The sequence below is a fragment of the Polypterus senegalus genome, chromosome 8 (genome assembly GCF_016835505.1).
Source record: "Polypterus senegalus isolate Bchr_013 chromosome 8, ASM1683550v1, whole genome shotgun sequence".
NCBI lineage: Eukaryota > Metazoa > Chordata > Cladistia > Polypteriformes > Polypteridae > Polypterus > Polypterus senegalus.
This window is the reverse complement of record NC_053161.1, coordinates 28,586,338-28,602,972: the sequence shown is the minus strand read 5'-3', so window position 1 is coordinate 28,602,972 and position 16,635 is coordinate 28,586,338. Positions and strand designations below refer to the sequence as shown.

The following is a 16,635-nucleotide window of genomic DNA, read 5'->3' as shown; positions in this document are numbered from 1 at the left end:
TTTAAAAATTTTTCTTCATTAGGTTTCCTATACTTTTTTTCATTGTTTTTACTTTTCTTCCTGACAGCGACAATACTTGTGCCTCTTGACGTGTCATAACAATTGTTATTTAAAATTTTTGTTAGGGTTGCCAGATCCTGAATTTGATACTTCTTAAATTTAATAAAAATATTCTGTGTCAAACCTTACAAAAAGAAGTCATATTGAGCATTGGAAAATAATAATAATTAACAAATAAAAATAGTGCACATTTAAATTTTCCTCACCACCAAATTTCCCCATCCCGCCCCACCCGGCTACTTTTTCCTGCCACCTGGCTGGAAAAAATTTCTGGGGAGAACACTGTGTATGCCAAACAAAAAATATAATGGAGGTGGGAATACTTAAAGATCATTACAGTGCAACATTTTGTACTTACAGTGTCTCCTTTTGTGAAACGTAAATAGACTCACCGTGCCACATGTATAGAATACAGATTAGCATAGGTTTCACATCTTCTGCACCAGCAGAAAGACACACAGTGGAGCAGAGGGCAGGAGAAGGACTAAATTAACAAGTATGATTAACCTAAGTAATCGTGAGGGATTTTGTATGGATTACATAAATGCATTATATGCAAGTGTCCTGGTTACATTTTTCTCTTTGATCATGTCACTTTCCATGCACGGAAAATCCCTTTTTGTGGAGGAGCATCACTGCACAAGTAAAATAAAATGCACCACAAGAAAAACAGCAAAAAAAAAAAAAAAAAAGCATACAATTACAAATATGCATATTTACTTAGATCTTAGAACTTATACTTGAATATATTCAAAAAATTACTTACTTTTAATATTAGTGTCAGAACCCTAATTTTGGTATAATTTGGCAGCCCTAATTGAATGACTTAATTTTTTCTAATAAGAATAAAGTTGTAAACATGTGCAAATTCTCTCAATATGTTCTCAGTGAACAATATATAAGAATTAATTGAACATTATAAAAGCAGCCTCCGGGAAGAATGGCATTGAAAAGCAACCATATAATTATTGTTATTCAATTTATTAAAAATTAATTTCATAACAATAATCCACACATTCAGATTATTGAGTAATACAGGACATAATTAACAATACTACAAACTGAACACAGTACTCGAATTGTTTTGGCATGGACAATAAACTCAGAAAGTACATGATTTACTACTATAATCATTTGTTATACAGCTAATCTGAAAATACTGCACACATTTAAACATCATATTTATAATATACAGTTTTTTTTTAAATCATCTTATTACCCTGCACCCATAAGTCAGTATAGAATTGTAAATACAGACGGGAAAGGTAGTCTTAATTATTTGCTACTTTAACAATTATTTACTTTCTTTAAAAAAATAAAATCAGTCTCCCCAATTTAAAATCATGCAATATAAATTAAGTTAATAAGGGTCTTCTGTCAGAAGAGCCACGCATAAATGCCTCTCTGTTATTATGCCAGTCCTACCTAAAAGCAGATTCCCAAAAGCAGTTCAATCCACAAACACCAGAGGGCAGCCTCCAATAGGGATTCCAGAAAGACACTGACAAATTCATACACCTGACAGAATAAGACAAAAACAAGCTAGGCATAAAAATATAGAAAACACTTTAAGCGTCAGTCTCTACTACAAACAAATATGTCTGGAAAGGCCTTTAACACATATTTCAAGCGAAATAAGCACAGAGGTCCAGCACCTCACCCATTTAAAGATCAAAAAACAAACTATGGCTAATTATCGTATTACTGTATACCCAAGATCTGATAAAACTTTTGACAACTTATATTAAAAAAGCTTAAGTAGAGATGAAAAGTACAGAAGGACCAGCCAAGTAGTTTAAAAAGTTATTATTAAGACCATCAACAATGACCTGTTTTAAAAGGTGGGAGCCACTCCTAGATAGGCAATCATATACCCTTGATTCACTTATTAAATTAGTCCAATTAGATTCTCCAGTATCTATGGAGACAAATGTTTGGGATGCAGATAATAAATCATTACTTGCAATAAAATACTGCAGACAAATAATTTTTCTACTGTACTTGAGAGCTATATCACCACCAAAGGAATTACTGTAACTCCCTTTCTAATTTATTTTGAATACTGCCTAAATTAGTAAAATTGCCGTTTGTCCAAAATGACACGGGATTAACCAAGACAGCATAATATGTAGAAATTTTATTAAAGGGTGTCTAACATACTGTAATTTTGAAAATTTCTTTGTAGAAAGGAAAACACGAAAGTACAATCAATGCCTTCCCAGACAGAGTAATGCTCCTTTACCTTAGGAGGCTAAAATTACTGTTGTGAAGATCACTGTTCACAAAGGAAACTTCTGGCTGGTATCTAAGCTCAGTGTATTCCATTTAAGTTGCACAAAGACATAGTGCTTACTATTGCTCCTTGTCTTCAACTAAAATCTGATATTAGATAAAAGGGCTCCTTAGTGAACTAAAACACATTTCTCTGATTTACTAATGTCATTTATTAAATGACCAAATGTGTTAAAAAAACTAAATTGAACTGTGCAAGAAAATAGTTGCCACCATACCCTTAATAACTGGTTGTGTCACATTTAAGCCCCATAACAGCAAAAAATGCTTCATTTGCATGATCAATTAATTCTCAGAGTGAATCTCTAGAAAATGTGTGCGGACCTGTGCACTAGAAGCTGCCGCCACCTTCGAAGTAATCTTCTTCTGCAGTTATGTGTTTAGTTAGAAGACGCTGCTGGAAAAACATAATTGGAGCTCTGTTTTTAGAATACTCTTAAAGTTCCTTTGCCAAGTAATGGAAAGTTAAAGTGAGGTCAATAGGGTGTATGATCTAATTTGGTAATTGATTTTTTTGGCCAGTAAGTCACGAACACTGGATGCATCATGGCTTGGGGCATTGTCATGATGGATGATCCACTTCTGGCATTGTTTTTCACATCTTCTCAGCACTCCTTGAATCTCGTATGCCAAGATCAGGAGCACTTTGTAGAATGGATGACACTACATAACCATTCTATACTCAATTGTCAATAGTCACAACTCATAATCTATATATGTATATAAATCACTAAGGCCACGCAAGACAGAGAAAGCAAGACAGAGAGCCATGCCCGCCAACCCTAAGACCATGGAATACACTTGACAGAGCCCCGCCCGCCAACTCTAACCCTCCTACTGCGTGATGGGATACATACGACAGAGCCACGCACGCCAACTGTAACCGTCCTCTCACGTCTAGCATCGCGCTTGAGGCATGAGCACTGCCTGCTCACGTGCCCACAAGCAACAACTCACCAAACACAGCCTCAGTCGCTTTCGTCTGTGCAAAAGTTCATATGCACCTCTGAGCCACGTTGACTTTTCACCACACGCAAGACAGAGCGCCACGACCGCCAACTCACAGAGCCCCGTCGACCAACTCTAACCCTCCTCCCCCGTCATGGGGAATGCACGATAGAGTCCCACCTGCCATTCACTAAGGGCACGCAAGACAGAGAATCACGCCCGCCAAGTGTAAGACCATGGGATATCATGGGATACGCATGACAGGGCCAGGCCCTCCAAACCTCTGATGGCCAATAAAGAGCATTACAAGAAGTACATACTACGGTAGGTAGGCCAATGTTATGTTCTTGGACAGGAATGGCGGTATCTCCTTGAAAAGCAGCTTAAAACTGAATGCGATAACTGTGCATGGGGTTTGCGAGTTGACACTGAAAGGAATTGGAATGAGTTTGTAAGTGCTTCTTGAGAGCACGAGTTGTTTTGAAGCATTGCTGGCAATGTTCACATTGCTTAATTCGTTCAGTGGATCGTGATTTTAAATGTGCGTTGAGATATCTCTGCAGTCATAACGTTTTCGAACAAATAGTGCACTGAAAGACCTGTGTGGAATGCGTTTGTTCAGTGGAGTGTGTGTTTAAATGTGCTTCGAGATATTTCAGAAGTGTGAAGGTTTTTTGAGCAAATGTTGCATTGAAATTCCGGTGTGAAATATGTTTGTAAATGTTTTTCAGAAAGAGGATAGTAGGAAGGTGACGTCACATCAGCATGGCTGCAAACAAATGATTGTGTTGAGTTGATTTGCACATGGTTGAGGAGATCCGTCTCTGTAAGGGCACTAGACTTTGTTACCAGCATTCACCGCAATGTACTGGAGTGTAAGACTATCACATCTGCTACCTCACAAACTGTCCTTATTCTCCGGATTTCACTAACCCCATCAGATTCAAATTTGCCTTTTACACGCAGACAATTTCCTGTTAGATTGGCATTTGCAATGACAATTAATAAGGTACATGGCCAAACTTTCAAAAAGATATGCCTGTATCTGCCAAAACCTGTTTTCAGTCACGGACAATTGTATGTTGCTCTCCCCAGAGTTCCATCTTTTCATTCACTGACAGTTATATCCTCAAACCCTTACCATTTGGACAACTGTGTCTTTCAGGAAGTGTTCACTCATCAATAAATAATTATATGTGGCGTATGCTACGCCGCGGGTTGGCTAGTTCAACATTAATCTTTAACATTATTGTGAATACATTTTAGTCCACTCCACCTTGCAGAAACAGTGGTAAGTTCTTAAGCATAAACAGCTCATTTCAGATCCTGCCACAGCATCTTTAATGGGTTTATGTCATAAATTTGCCTGGGTCAATCAAAAAACTTAACTATGCTTCATATTAGCTATTCCGATGTGGTTTTACTTTTAAGTTTTGGATCAATCTTACTGCAAAACCCAACTTCAAATCTGTGAATACTGTTTCTATACTACTGGATAATACTGCAAGCCAAGCTGTACTTGTTTTATTTTTTTTCAATAATGTGTAATGTACCTGGGTACTGTGTAATAGTGTGATGACATGTTGACTTTATTCTCGACATTTCCACTTTAATTTCGACGCTTATGACGAGAATAAAATTAACATGGTGACTTTATTCTCGTAATTTATCATTAAAGTAGAACATCATAAACTAAACTTCATCTTAAAATGAAAACTTAATTTACTAGATTTCCCAAACCCCGTCATAAGTTAAGTAGCACATTAAAAGCTTTGTGTTAAGTGTTCCCCGTTAAGCATGTATTAATCATGTGGAGGCACAGTGGCGTGGAGTTTGCACTGCTGCCTTGCAGCAAGGGCTTGGGGGTCTCTGGTGTTCCCTGCCTTGAATTTGCATGTTTTTCTGGTGGGTTTACTTGGTGTGCTTCAGTTTCCTTTCAAAGTCATGTAGGATGTGGGGTTTTGGTATGCTATATTGACCCTGCTAGTGTATGTTTTGCTCGTATTCACCCTTTGATGTCCTGGCATTCGGGATTTGCTCCTGCCTCGTACACAATGCTTGCTGGGATGGGCGCAACCCTGAATGGATGGCATTATTAAACATGTATAACGAACATTTTTTTTAAAGTTCTGAACACTCCATGGTCCAAGTTTATAACTAGTTTTAATTTCACAAAGACATTTATTGTGTGGTGATTGGTTAAGTGGAGAAAGAAAAAGGAAGGATAGGAGCTGAGGGTCTGGTACATCAAACAGAGATAGCACGCATGCAATAAAGAAAGCCCACTCAGAAGAACATCCATTGAATTCTGTGTTCATGTCTCCGACCACCAGATCACGAACCCAACATTTACACAACATTTAAGTTAAACCTGTGTGATACCCATCCATGCATCCAGTTTTTTGGAGCCTCATCACACCTGCCATAAAGCTCTCTACACTTAACGTACACCTGGGGACCGCTTACTGCAAGGAAGCAGCACTACCATGACACTACCATGCATGTTTAATACCTGCTTTAATGCATTTCATCATGAAAATGATATCAAGTATTTATCTTAGCATGCCAGCGCCTCCTCTTAGTGTGGAGGAAGTCAAGTTTAAAAAGCGTAGTTATAAAAATCCGGGTCGGGAAACACTTAACACAAAGCATTTAATGTGCTACATTAACTTAAGACGGGGTTTGAGAAAATCTAGTAAATTAAACATTGATTTTAGGGTGAAGTTTAGTTTATGATAATCTACTTTAATTATAAAATAAACTATGAGAATAAAGTGGAAATGTCAACTTTAATCTCGACATAAGCATCAAAATTAAAGTGGAAATGTCGAAAATAAAGTCAACATGTCGACTTTACTCTTGACATACTGTATAGGTTTTTTCTTCCCTGTATCCGTATTTTTTTTTTTCTTCACTGTGGCCGTGATACGATTCTCTAGGGCTATACAACAACATTTATTTATATAGCACATTTTCATACAAACAGTAGCTCAAAGTGCTTTACATAATAAAGAATAGAAAAATAAAAAACACAATAAGAAAACAAAATAAGGCAACATTAATTAACATAGAATAAGAGTAAGGTCCAATGGCCAGGAGGGACAGAAAAAACAAAAAAAAACTCCAGACGGCTGGAGAAAAAATAAAATCTGTAGGGATTCCAGACCATTAGACTGCCCAGTCCCCTCTGGGCATTCTACCTAACATAAATGAAACAGTCCTCTTTGGATTTAGGGTTCTCGCGGAAGGACATGATGATGGTCACGTAGCCTTCTGCCTTTTAATCCATCCATCATTGTTGGATGGATATACCACCAAAAAGCATCATAAATGCAAGTTGCAGTTTTATTATTTAGCTTGAAGCAAGGTCCATATTAATGCAATTAGCCTTAATGATGGTTCAGTTGGTAAAGATGTCATCACCAAGTTGCACTTGTTTTATTTTATTTTTATTTGGTGAATACACCTGGGCTTGAAGTCTTGAAGTAATAGTATTATTACTGGAAGTTGCACTATTATTTATTTTATTGTTATTATTTATTAGTTTAAATATTATGCAGTTTAATGATGGTAAAGTCACTTTAACATGTCAGTGGACAGAGATTGCTAACATTAACAGAAAGTGTAGTTGGTTTACAAAAAATATTTCCTATTTATTCCTTTTCTAACACATGTTCAGTGCAATACAACTTTTGACAAGCACCTCTGAATATTTTATGAAGTCTAAATGCCTCTTTGGATGGTTGAAAATATGCTATCAAAATTTTAGCTTAAGTTGATAAATAGGTTCTATATTTTGACTGCAACTGTCATGCAATGTGATTCCTTCTCTTCATTAGTCCCTTCCCCTTGAAAACTATCACTTTATGGGGCCATGCAAATCTGTATTAAATACTTGTGCGCACATTAAAATGTTTTTTTGTACAATGCTCATGACAGTGGAATAGGTTATTCTTAGCCAGTTTTCTGCAGTAATTGCAGTGGAAAATATGGTTAACATCAACTAATGCATGGGAAAGAAATACAGTCGAATACCGTGAAACCGGTAATAATTTTGAAAAATACTGTGATACACAATTCTGGTCATACCGCCCAGCACTAGCAGGAACCAACCAACAGTCCATTGCAGGGAAGTCACACTAGACCTATTTAAAGTTATAAATTAACCTAACATACATGCCTTCCCGAGTTAAAAGGAAAACCTAAGTATACTGAGACAACACCACATACAGTACAGTAGACATGGGGAAACATTTAAACTACATTCAAGCAGTGAATTAATCTGGACTGGGACCTTGTTTTGTGCAGCTGGAAGCAGCAGTGCCAAGGACAAATACGTAGGCACAGTGATTAAATGTTATTTTCCAAAATTCATGAGAGACACATAAGTATTTAGCACTCATGACAGATGCACCTGCAAATACTGTAAGCAGCAAACAGGCACAGGTTTACCCTACTAAGAAAACAACATGCTTTCCAAGTAGTTCACCAAAGGGTTAATGAATCCTACATAAATTTGAAAACTTGATTAGTCAAATTAGGGGTGGGTGATCTTTCCAAAAAATCATATTACGATCCACAATCTGAATTGCAATCTATCTTTTCAATGTGGCATACACTTAAGAGAATATCAAGACTCAAAACTCATCAAGACCTAAGTAACACTTTATTTTAAATATCAAACAAAGTAGAATTAAATTGTTCTCTCGTTCACTAGCTAAGCGGAGTTAAGCAACACACCCCAAAGCTAGTGAGTGAGGAAGCCCCCTCTGGGCTAAGACTGGGGGCGCAAACAACAGTTGCAGCATGTAAACATCCAGGTAAGCTTTAAAAAAAGCGGCTATTTGGCTTGTCTAGACCAGTAATTACATGAGTTGCTCCATTTGGTAATACCAATATAAAATTTGTTTAGTGTTTTAATGCTTCAAAGAGCAAAGCACATCTCCCTTTTAAAGAGACAAGTACTGTGTCAAAAGAGATGCGCAATTGCCAAAACACGCACTTAAAAGGACAAGCAAAACAGTATAGTCAACCTTAAGTAAAATTACACATATCATATCTTAGAATTGTATACTCAATAATGTATACCTATCTCACAGTTATGAATTTATTGAATACCTGTAATGACAGTCCAAGACTTTTTCAAATTCTGGATTTGTACACGAGCATATGCAATAACAAAGATTGATCATTCATGTAAGAATCCTTGAAAATGGTAAAACAAAGGCTGTTTTACATGAGTTCTGAAATAAAGGACTAATGTAAAACTGGTAAGTTTGATTAAAACTGGGACAATTGTAAAAAAAAAAAAAAAAAAGAGGGACAACTTTGGAAAATTAAAACACCATGTGTTTTTGACATTTGAAATCTGAATTCATTGTTAACATTTCTTAAATATTATTTTCAGTAATTAAGTAAGTAGCTAATGATGCAAGTATGAAATTTCACAACAAATAGTTACAAACACATTAAAGTGGTTAGTTGACAAACCAGATTTAAAAGGATGTTATTACAAAAACAGCTTTAAACAGAGCATTTAAATGGAAATACCGTGAATTATCTAGGAATTCGCTAATTTAACAGTACATATAAAATAATGTTTTAATTTTTATATTTAGTGTGGTTTTAAGCAGTTACTTTAGTTACTGAATAGAAAATGTCAGAATATGTTTAGAGTGTGCACATGATTCATTCTTCATAAACTCTATGCTCAAATCCAAACCAAATATTATAAAGTCCTCATTTGTAATTGTACTAATAGGATCCCCATCTCTACTACACATTAAAATTTAAGATTTGCATTGTATTTTGAGGTTTATGAATGCCAATACTTGTTTACTTAAATATCATTTGGGTAACTACTTGATGCATAAACCAGTATTTTAAAGCTGTTACTGCTGATATTTATATATTTTATAATGTACTAGCAGGAGTACCCGGCGTTGCCCGGGAATCTATAACCGGTGATTTTCCGAAATGAAAGAAACAGAATATAGAAATAGAACAAACAGTTTTCTGATTCACATTTTATTGTAATCTATACTAATAAAAGGCAAAGGTCTCACTGACTGACTGAATGACTCATCACTAATTCTCCAAGTTCCCGTGTGGGTAGAAGGCTGAAATTTGGCAGGCTCATTCCTTACAGCTTACTTACAAAAGTTGGGCAGGTTTCATTTCGAAATTCTACGTGTAATGGTCATAACTGGAAGGTATTTTTCTCCATTTACTGTAATGGAGTTGAGCTCGAAAGCCGTGGGGGGAGTTTCGTGACATCATCACGCCTCCCACGTAATCACGTGAACGGACTGTGACCGCAGTACCTGAAAAGAAGGAAGAGCTCCCAAAGCGGTGAAGAAAAACGCTGAATACTTTATTCGCCTGATACAAGTTTAATGAGATGACACGAAGTATAAACGAGACTTTGGATCACTTTGTAACCGAGTTAAAATTGCTGTAGCGAGAAACTTTTAAGTGCTTGGTCTTAGCTAACATTAAATAAAGCCATGGACATAGCAAAATCACACAAGAGAGCAGCTCACGTGAACTGACTGACCGCAGTACGAGTGATCACTTCCATGCATCAAACCTGTTCAGAAAACAGCATTACACAATTGACAAGGTGGGAAAAGAATGTGCTCCGAGCTGAGCTCCACAGCTAACGCGGTCTTGCGGAAGCAACTTCGTCATGCTGCCACCAAATACTCACAGAAAAATCCACAAGTTAATACACACCCTGTCTCTAGAGTTTCTCCACACTCAATGTATTCCTCGCATCCCCGTTACACCCTCTGATCTCCCATTTCAACTCAGATGCCTCCAATTTCCAGTAAGGCTCTGCTTCGCGATGAGAAGTAAGAAGTCTCAGGGACAGACCCAACAAAAGGTTGCCATTGATTTCAGGCAAGATTGCTTTTCTCCTGGACAACTATACGTTGCATTCTCAAGAGTGAGCTCGCGCAGCTTCGTCATATTACAACCAGAGTGCTGAACTGACAACGTGATATATAAACAGAACTATAATAATCGTAATAAACAAACAATAAAACAGCGGAGAACCCGTGGATTAAATAAAAATGCAGCTTCCTTGGCAAAGCAAGGAAAGAGGATGGCTTTATATTTCGTTCGTTTATAAAACAGCGGAGAAGCTGTGTAAAGGCTGTCTCATAAAAAACCAGTGGAGGATCATATATGAGTAGGCAGTCAGCTAAAGAGGGGAATCAATAAATATTTCTAATCGTGATAAACGAACAAAAAATAGCGTACAAGCCGCGGATTAAATAAAGGAAATGGGCACCTGAACAGTACAGTAAGTCTCGAATAGCTACACAATAACTATAAGAATCGTAATAAACAAACAATAAAACAGTACAAAACCATGAAGCAAGGAAAAACGACGGCCTTATATGCCGTTCGTTTATAAAGCAGCAGAGAAGCTGTGTGAAGGCAGCTACACAAAAAAACAGCAGAGCGCCACACTCTGAATGTATTCCTCGTATCACCGTTATACCCTCTGATCTCCCATTTAAATTCAAATGCATCAAATTTCCAGTAAGGCTCTGCTTTGCGATGACAATTAATAAGTCTCAGGGACACACCCCACAAAAGGCTGCCATTGATTTGAGGCAACATTGCTTTCCTCCTGGACAAAACTATACGTTGCATTCTCAAAAGTAATCTCAGTGCACAGCTTGGTCATATTACAACCGGAGTGCTGAATTGGCAACATGGTATAAGCGGGGACTTTGCTATATACAGTATATATATATATACAGTATATATATATATATATATATATATATATACACACACACACACACACACACACACAGTAATCCCTCGCTATATCAAGCCGACTTTCGCGGCTTCACTCTATCGCGGATTTTAAATATAAGCACATCTAAATATATATCACGGATTTTTCACTGGTTCTCGGCTTTCTGTAGACAATGGGTCTTTTAATTTATGGTACATGCTTCGTCAGTTTGTTTGCCCAGTTTTTTTCATACAAGGGACGCTATTGGCAGATGGCTTAGAAGCTAACCAATCAGAGCATGTATTACATATTAGCTAAAACTCCTCAATGATATGATATGCTTCCCGCGCGGTGCTTGATTGTTTGCTTCTCTCTATCTCTCTCACTCTCTCTGCCTGACGGAGGGGGTGTGAGCAGAGGGGCTGTTTGCCTAGAAGATACGGACACTCCTCTACAAAATGCCGCTTTATTGCGGTGCTTCTGCATACTTTAAAGCATGTATTGATTTTTTGATTGTTTGCTTTTCTTAGCAAGTGCTCTCTCTGACATTCTCTGCTCCTGACGGCGCTCCTTTGAAGAGAAGATATGTTTGCATTCTTTTAATTGTGAGAAAGAACTGCCATCTCAGTCTTGTCATGGAGCACAGTTTAAACTTTTGACTAAAGGGTGTTATTTCATGTCTAGAGGGCTCTAATAATGTTACAAGTGTGGGAGAGTTTATAAATATATATATATATATATGTAGATCTATACTAATAAACGGTAAAGCCCTCACTGACTGACTCACTCATCACTAATGTTCCAACTTCCCGTGTAGGTAGAAGGCTGAAATTTGGCAGGCTTATTCCTTACAGCTTACTTACAAAAGTTAAGCAGGTTTCATTTCGAAATTCTACAGGTAACGGTCATAACGGTCGATAACAGTCGACAACATCCGCCATGTTGAACTTTGTTATTTACGGCCCCATCTTCACGAAATTTGGTAGGCGGCTTCCCTGCGCTAACCGAAACCAATGTACATACTTATTTTGGTGGTATGACGCCACTCTCAGCTGCCATATTGAACTTTCCAACGCGTCACTAATTCTCCAACTTCCCGTGTAGGTAGAAGGCTGAAATTTGGCAGGCTCATTCCTTACAGCTTACTTACAACAGTTAAGCAGGTTTTATTTCGAAATTCTATGCGTAATGGTCATAACGGCTGACAACATTCGCCATGTTGAACTTTCTTATTTATGGCCCCATCTTCACAAAATTTGGTAGGTGGCTTCCCTGTGCTAACCAAAACCGATGTACGTACTTATTTCAGTGGTATGATGCCACTTTCTGCCGTTAAGTAACAAAGACCGTTGAAAAGTTTATGGACCCATCCAAGAAATTTGTTACGCGGGTTACCAAAGCTAACTGAATCCTACTCACGTACATATATACGTCCATAGCCTGCAGCTCGGTCACCGTGTGAGGCGGCGTTGGGTCTCCCATCCCAATGCCTCCCACGTTGTTGGCTGCCTGCCTATATAAGGCCGTCCGTCGCTCTGGTCTCTACATTCCCTTCCTTGCTTCGCCACGGGATTCACATCTCCCTACTGATAACTACAGCCTTTTTATTTAATCTTATTTTATTTCTGCACTGTTTTATTGTTCGTTTATTACGATTATAGTTATTGTTTAGATAATTTAGACTTACTTTACATTGTCCAGGTAACCATTTCCTTTATCATTCCAACTGTACCCCCATTAACATGTCTATCGAGGTGATCACCATCGATCAAAGAACTGTCACTTACCGAGTGGTTTCTATGCCCGGAGATGGCACCTACCTTTTCCATTCTCTGTGTTACATATTGCACGGCCATATCAGGCTCACTCTTGATATCCGGAGGAACATTGTGTCTTATTGTATTGAATGACTGGGACAGGTTCAAGGTGTGGACTGATGACGGTACAGGAGATAATTATACTACACAGGAGCACTAGAAGAGTGAAATGCTTAAGCCCTTCACCTATGGTTCTGCATGTGAGTTGATGGCTGCCGCTGAATTGTTCGGTTGTCGCTTTCAAGTGTACCAAAATGGGCAAATATTTTACACCTTTCGACAACTGCCAGTGCCTTTTAAACATCTTAGACTCGCAGGTGACGATTTCAGTAGTGGACATTTTGATGTTTATGAATGTTTAAACTCTCAAAAGCTGGATGTGAAGTTATCGATGAAACCGGTTGTATGCTTACAACGCTTGACAGATGCCGAATGTCATTTCAACACAAGTCCTGCAAATACTGTCATAATTGAAACAAACCATGAAACTCAAACCAATTATGACAGCAGCAATCCAAGCTGTGAGATTTGAAACAAGATTACTGTTCACATGGCCAACTGTAAGTTGCATGCTCAAGAGTAAGCTCAGCGCACAGCTTGGTCATATTACAACCGGTGGGCCGAACTCACAATGTGCTATACAAAGAGATCCTTAACAAATAATTATTGGTGTATTTTCCCTCAGTTTAAAAAGGTTTAATTTTCTTCTTAATAAAAATTTTAAGGCAGTACTTCGCCACTGCGAAGCGTGGGTATTTTGCTCATTCCAGAGCCTTTGGATACACTATACAGTATTTTTTGTTTTCCCTTGTGGTGAGAAAATAAACAAATTCTGAGGATTGCCCACTCTACACCATGCTACGTAGAGTTGTCCATATGAAAAGCATGAATTTTCGAAATTGATGTCTGCAATTTGTAGTGATTGCCCTTGAGCCTTATTAATTGACATAGCAAAAGCCAAAAGAACAGGAAATTGGAGCAGTTTCAAATCAAAGTGTAAATCATTCGGAATCAGCGGTATTTTTGGTATGAAAACATCTACATCTTGCGCAACATGTCATGATAGTTGCTTCAATAATATTTGGATAGAGAGTCTTGACACAAAGGCGAGTGGTATTACACAGTAAGGAGTGTCTGTGTTGAACCGTGCTGCCATCTAACGGACGTTGGAGATGATAACTACAGAGAGAAGTGACATACAACTACTGCTGCGTGTGTAAAAAATGGCGGGGGAAGGACACTGTCTTTTAAGGTGAGTCTCTGTTCAAACATGCTGCCATATAACGCACGTTGGCGAATGAAATATAGCACTACCAGTACGTGTGGGAGTGAGACCCACGGAAATGCGGGTGTGTCAGCCAGTCACACACACTGGCTCGTTCACATTTTATATCGATACGGCAGTTCCCCTTCACCCGATCAAAGCAGTCGGCCTTCTCATACTTGGACACTTCCACCATCTCTTGCCAATTTAAAGAAACATGGGTAAAGAGTGACGCACAGGGACCAAAGCTGCTGCTAGATGACACCGTGGTGAAGTTCTGTTGCATGCGGCCATCTTAAGTACGGGGACATGTGCCGAACGTTGTGTCGGTGAAAAGGTGCCCTGCGGTTCACCACAAACATTTTTCTGAACCAAACATACCACATGACCTTCTCCTTGTCACAAAGGAGCCCCATGCCCAGTTTGGTGGCGATCAGACGCCCGGTGCAGATTTGTATGGCGGACAAACAAAAAAAAAAATACATACACACATATACATAGACTCTGCATTATATATTAGATTACAGAAAAAGGCACAAAATTGTTCACTTCAATAATGGAAATACTTTAATAAAAAGCAACTGAAAGGGATTTCTGTTTTTTTCTGTGGTAATAACAGGCTAGTATCGTAAAATTTCACTGGTATTGAGTACCAACATTTTTGTATCATGACATCTTTATATACTGTACATATACAGTGCATCCGGAAAGTATTCACAGCACATCACTTTTTCCACATTTTGTTTTGTTACAGCCTTATTCCAAAATAGATTAAATTCATTTTTTTCCTCAGAATTCTACACACAACACCCCATAATGACAACGTGAAAAACGCTTTACTTGAGGTTTTGCAAATTTATTAAAAATAAAAAAACTGAGAAATCACATGTACATAAGTATTCACAGCCTTTGCTCAATACTTTTGTTGATGCACCTTTGGCAGCAATTACAGCCTCAAGTCATTTTGAATATGATGCCACAAGCTTGGCACACCTATCCTTGTCCAGTTTCACCCATTCCTCTTTGCAGCACCTCTCAAGCTACATCAGGTTGGATGGGAAGCGTCGGTGCACAGCCTTTTTAAGATCTATCCAGAGATGTTCAATCGGATTCAAGTCTGGGCTCTGGCTGGGCCACTCAAGGACATTCACAGAGTTGTCCTGAAGCCACTCCTTTGATATCTTGGCTGTGTGCTTAGGGTTGTTGTCCTGCTGAAAGATGAACCGTCACCCCAGTCTGAGGTCAAGAGTGCTCTGGAACATTTTTTCATCCAGGATGTCTCTGTACATTGCTGCAGTCATCTTTCCCTTTATGCTGACTAGTCTCCCAGGTCCTGCAGTTGAAAAACATCCCCACAGCATGATGCTGCCACCACCATGCTTCACTGTAGGGATGGTATTGGCCTGGTGATGAGCCATGCCTGGTTTCCTCCAAACGTGAGTCCTGGCATTCACACCAAAGAGTTCAATCTTTGTCTCATCAGACCAGAGAAGTTTGTTTCTCATGGTCTGAGAGTCCTTCAGGTGCCTTTTGGCAAACTCCAGGTGGGCTGCCATGTGCCTTTTACTAAGTAGTGGCTTCGGTCTGGCCACTCTACCATACAGGCCTGATTGGTGGATTGCTGCAGAGATGGTTGTCCTTCTGAAAGGTTCTCCTCTCTCCACAGAGGACCACTGGAGCTCTGACAGAATCAACATCGGGTTCTTGGTCACCTCCCTGACTAAGGCCCTTCTCCCCCGATCGCTCAGTTTAGATGGCCGGCCAGCTCTAGAAGATTCCTGGGGCCTCATGTATAACGCCGTGTGTAGAACTCGCACTATAACATGACGTAAGCACAAAAGCCGAAATGTGCTTACGCACAGAAAAATCCAGATGCAGGAATCTGTGCGTATTCCAACTTCCATGTTCTTCTGCTACATAAATCCCGATCAGCGTGAAAAGTAACTCCTCCCAGAATTATTCCTCTTTGAATATGCAAATGAATATAAATCACCCTTTAGCTCAGCCTTCTTTGAAAAGACAATGGGAAAGCACAGGGGAAAATATAAGAATTTCAGCAAATACCAAGTGGAGGCAAAGGAAAAACATACTATTTGTCCAAATAAACTGTGGTATAATCAACAAAAGGAAGTTGATCGAGTGACATAGCATGTTGGAGAAACTTGAAAGCTCACGTTCACAAAATTGCACAGTGCCAGAAATAAAAAAGTCACATATCAAAGTTGCCGTAAAAAGGCAAGTTGTAGTCCACTGTCTGAGTGTCATATGAAAGCTTATTAGGGTACAGAGAAAAAAAGGCACACAGTGGGGAAAAAGCATGAAATGTCAACTTCAATCTCGACATTTCCACTTTAATCACGTAGTTTATTTTGTCATTAAAGTAGAACATCATAAACTTCATCTTAAAATCGTTTCATTAACCAGTTTCTCAAATCACATCGTAATTAAAGTAGCACGTTAAATGCTTTGTTTTGTATTTGATCTTCTATGTGCTCTGT

General features: G+C 38.5%; 1 protein-coding gene across 2 annotated transcripts in view; it reads right to left on the bottom strand.

Moving 5' to 3' along the window:
- gxylt1b (glucoside xylosyltransferase 1b) overlaps window positions 1–16,635 on the bottom strand; it is a 128,150-nt gene that overhangs the window by 77,770 nt on the left and 33,745 nt on the right. The window contains exon 2 of one of the 2 annotated variants that reach the window (XM_039760904.1): window positions 1,486–1,578. The exons of the other annotated variant lie outside the window; for it this stretch is intronic. Within the exon in view, the coding sequence (XP_039616838.1) occupies window positions 1,486–1,578 (93 nt within the window). The remainder of the gene's footprint in view (window positions 1–1,485; window positions 1,579–16,635) is intronic. 2 annotated transcript variants of the gene reach the window in all.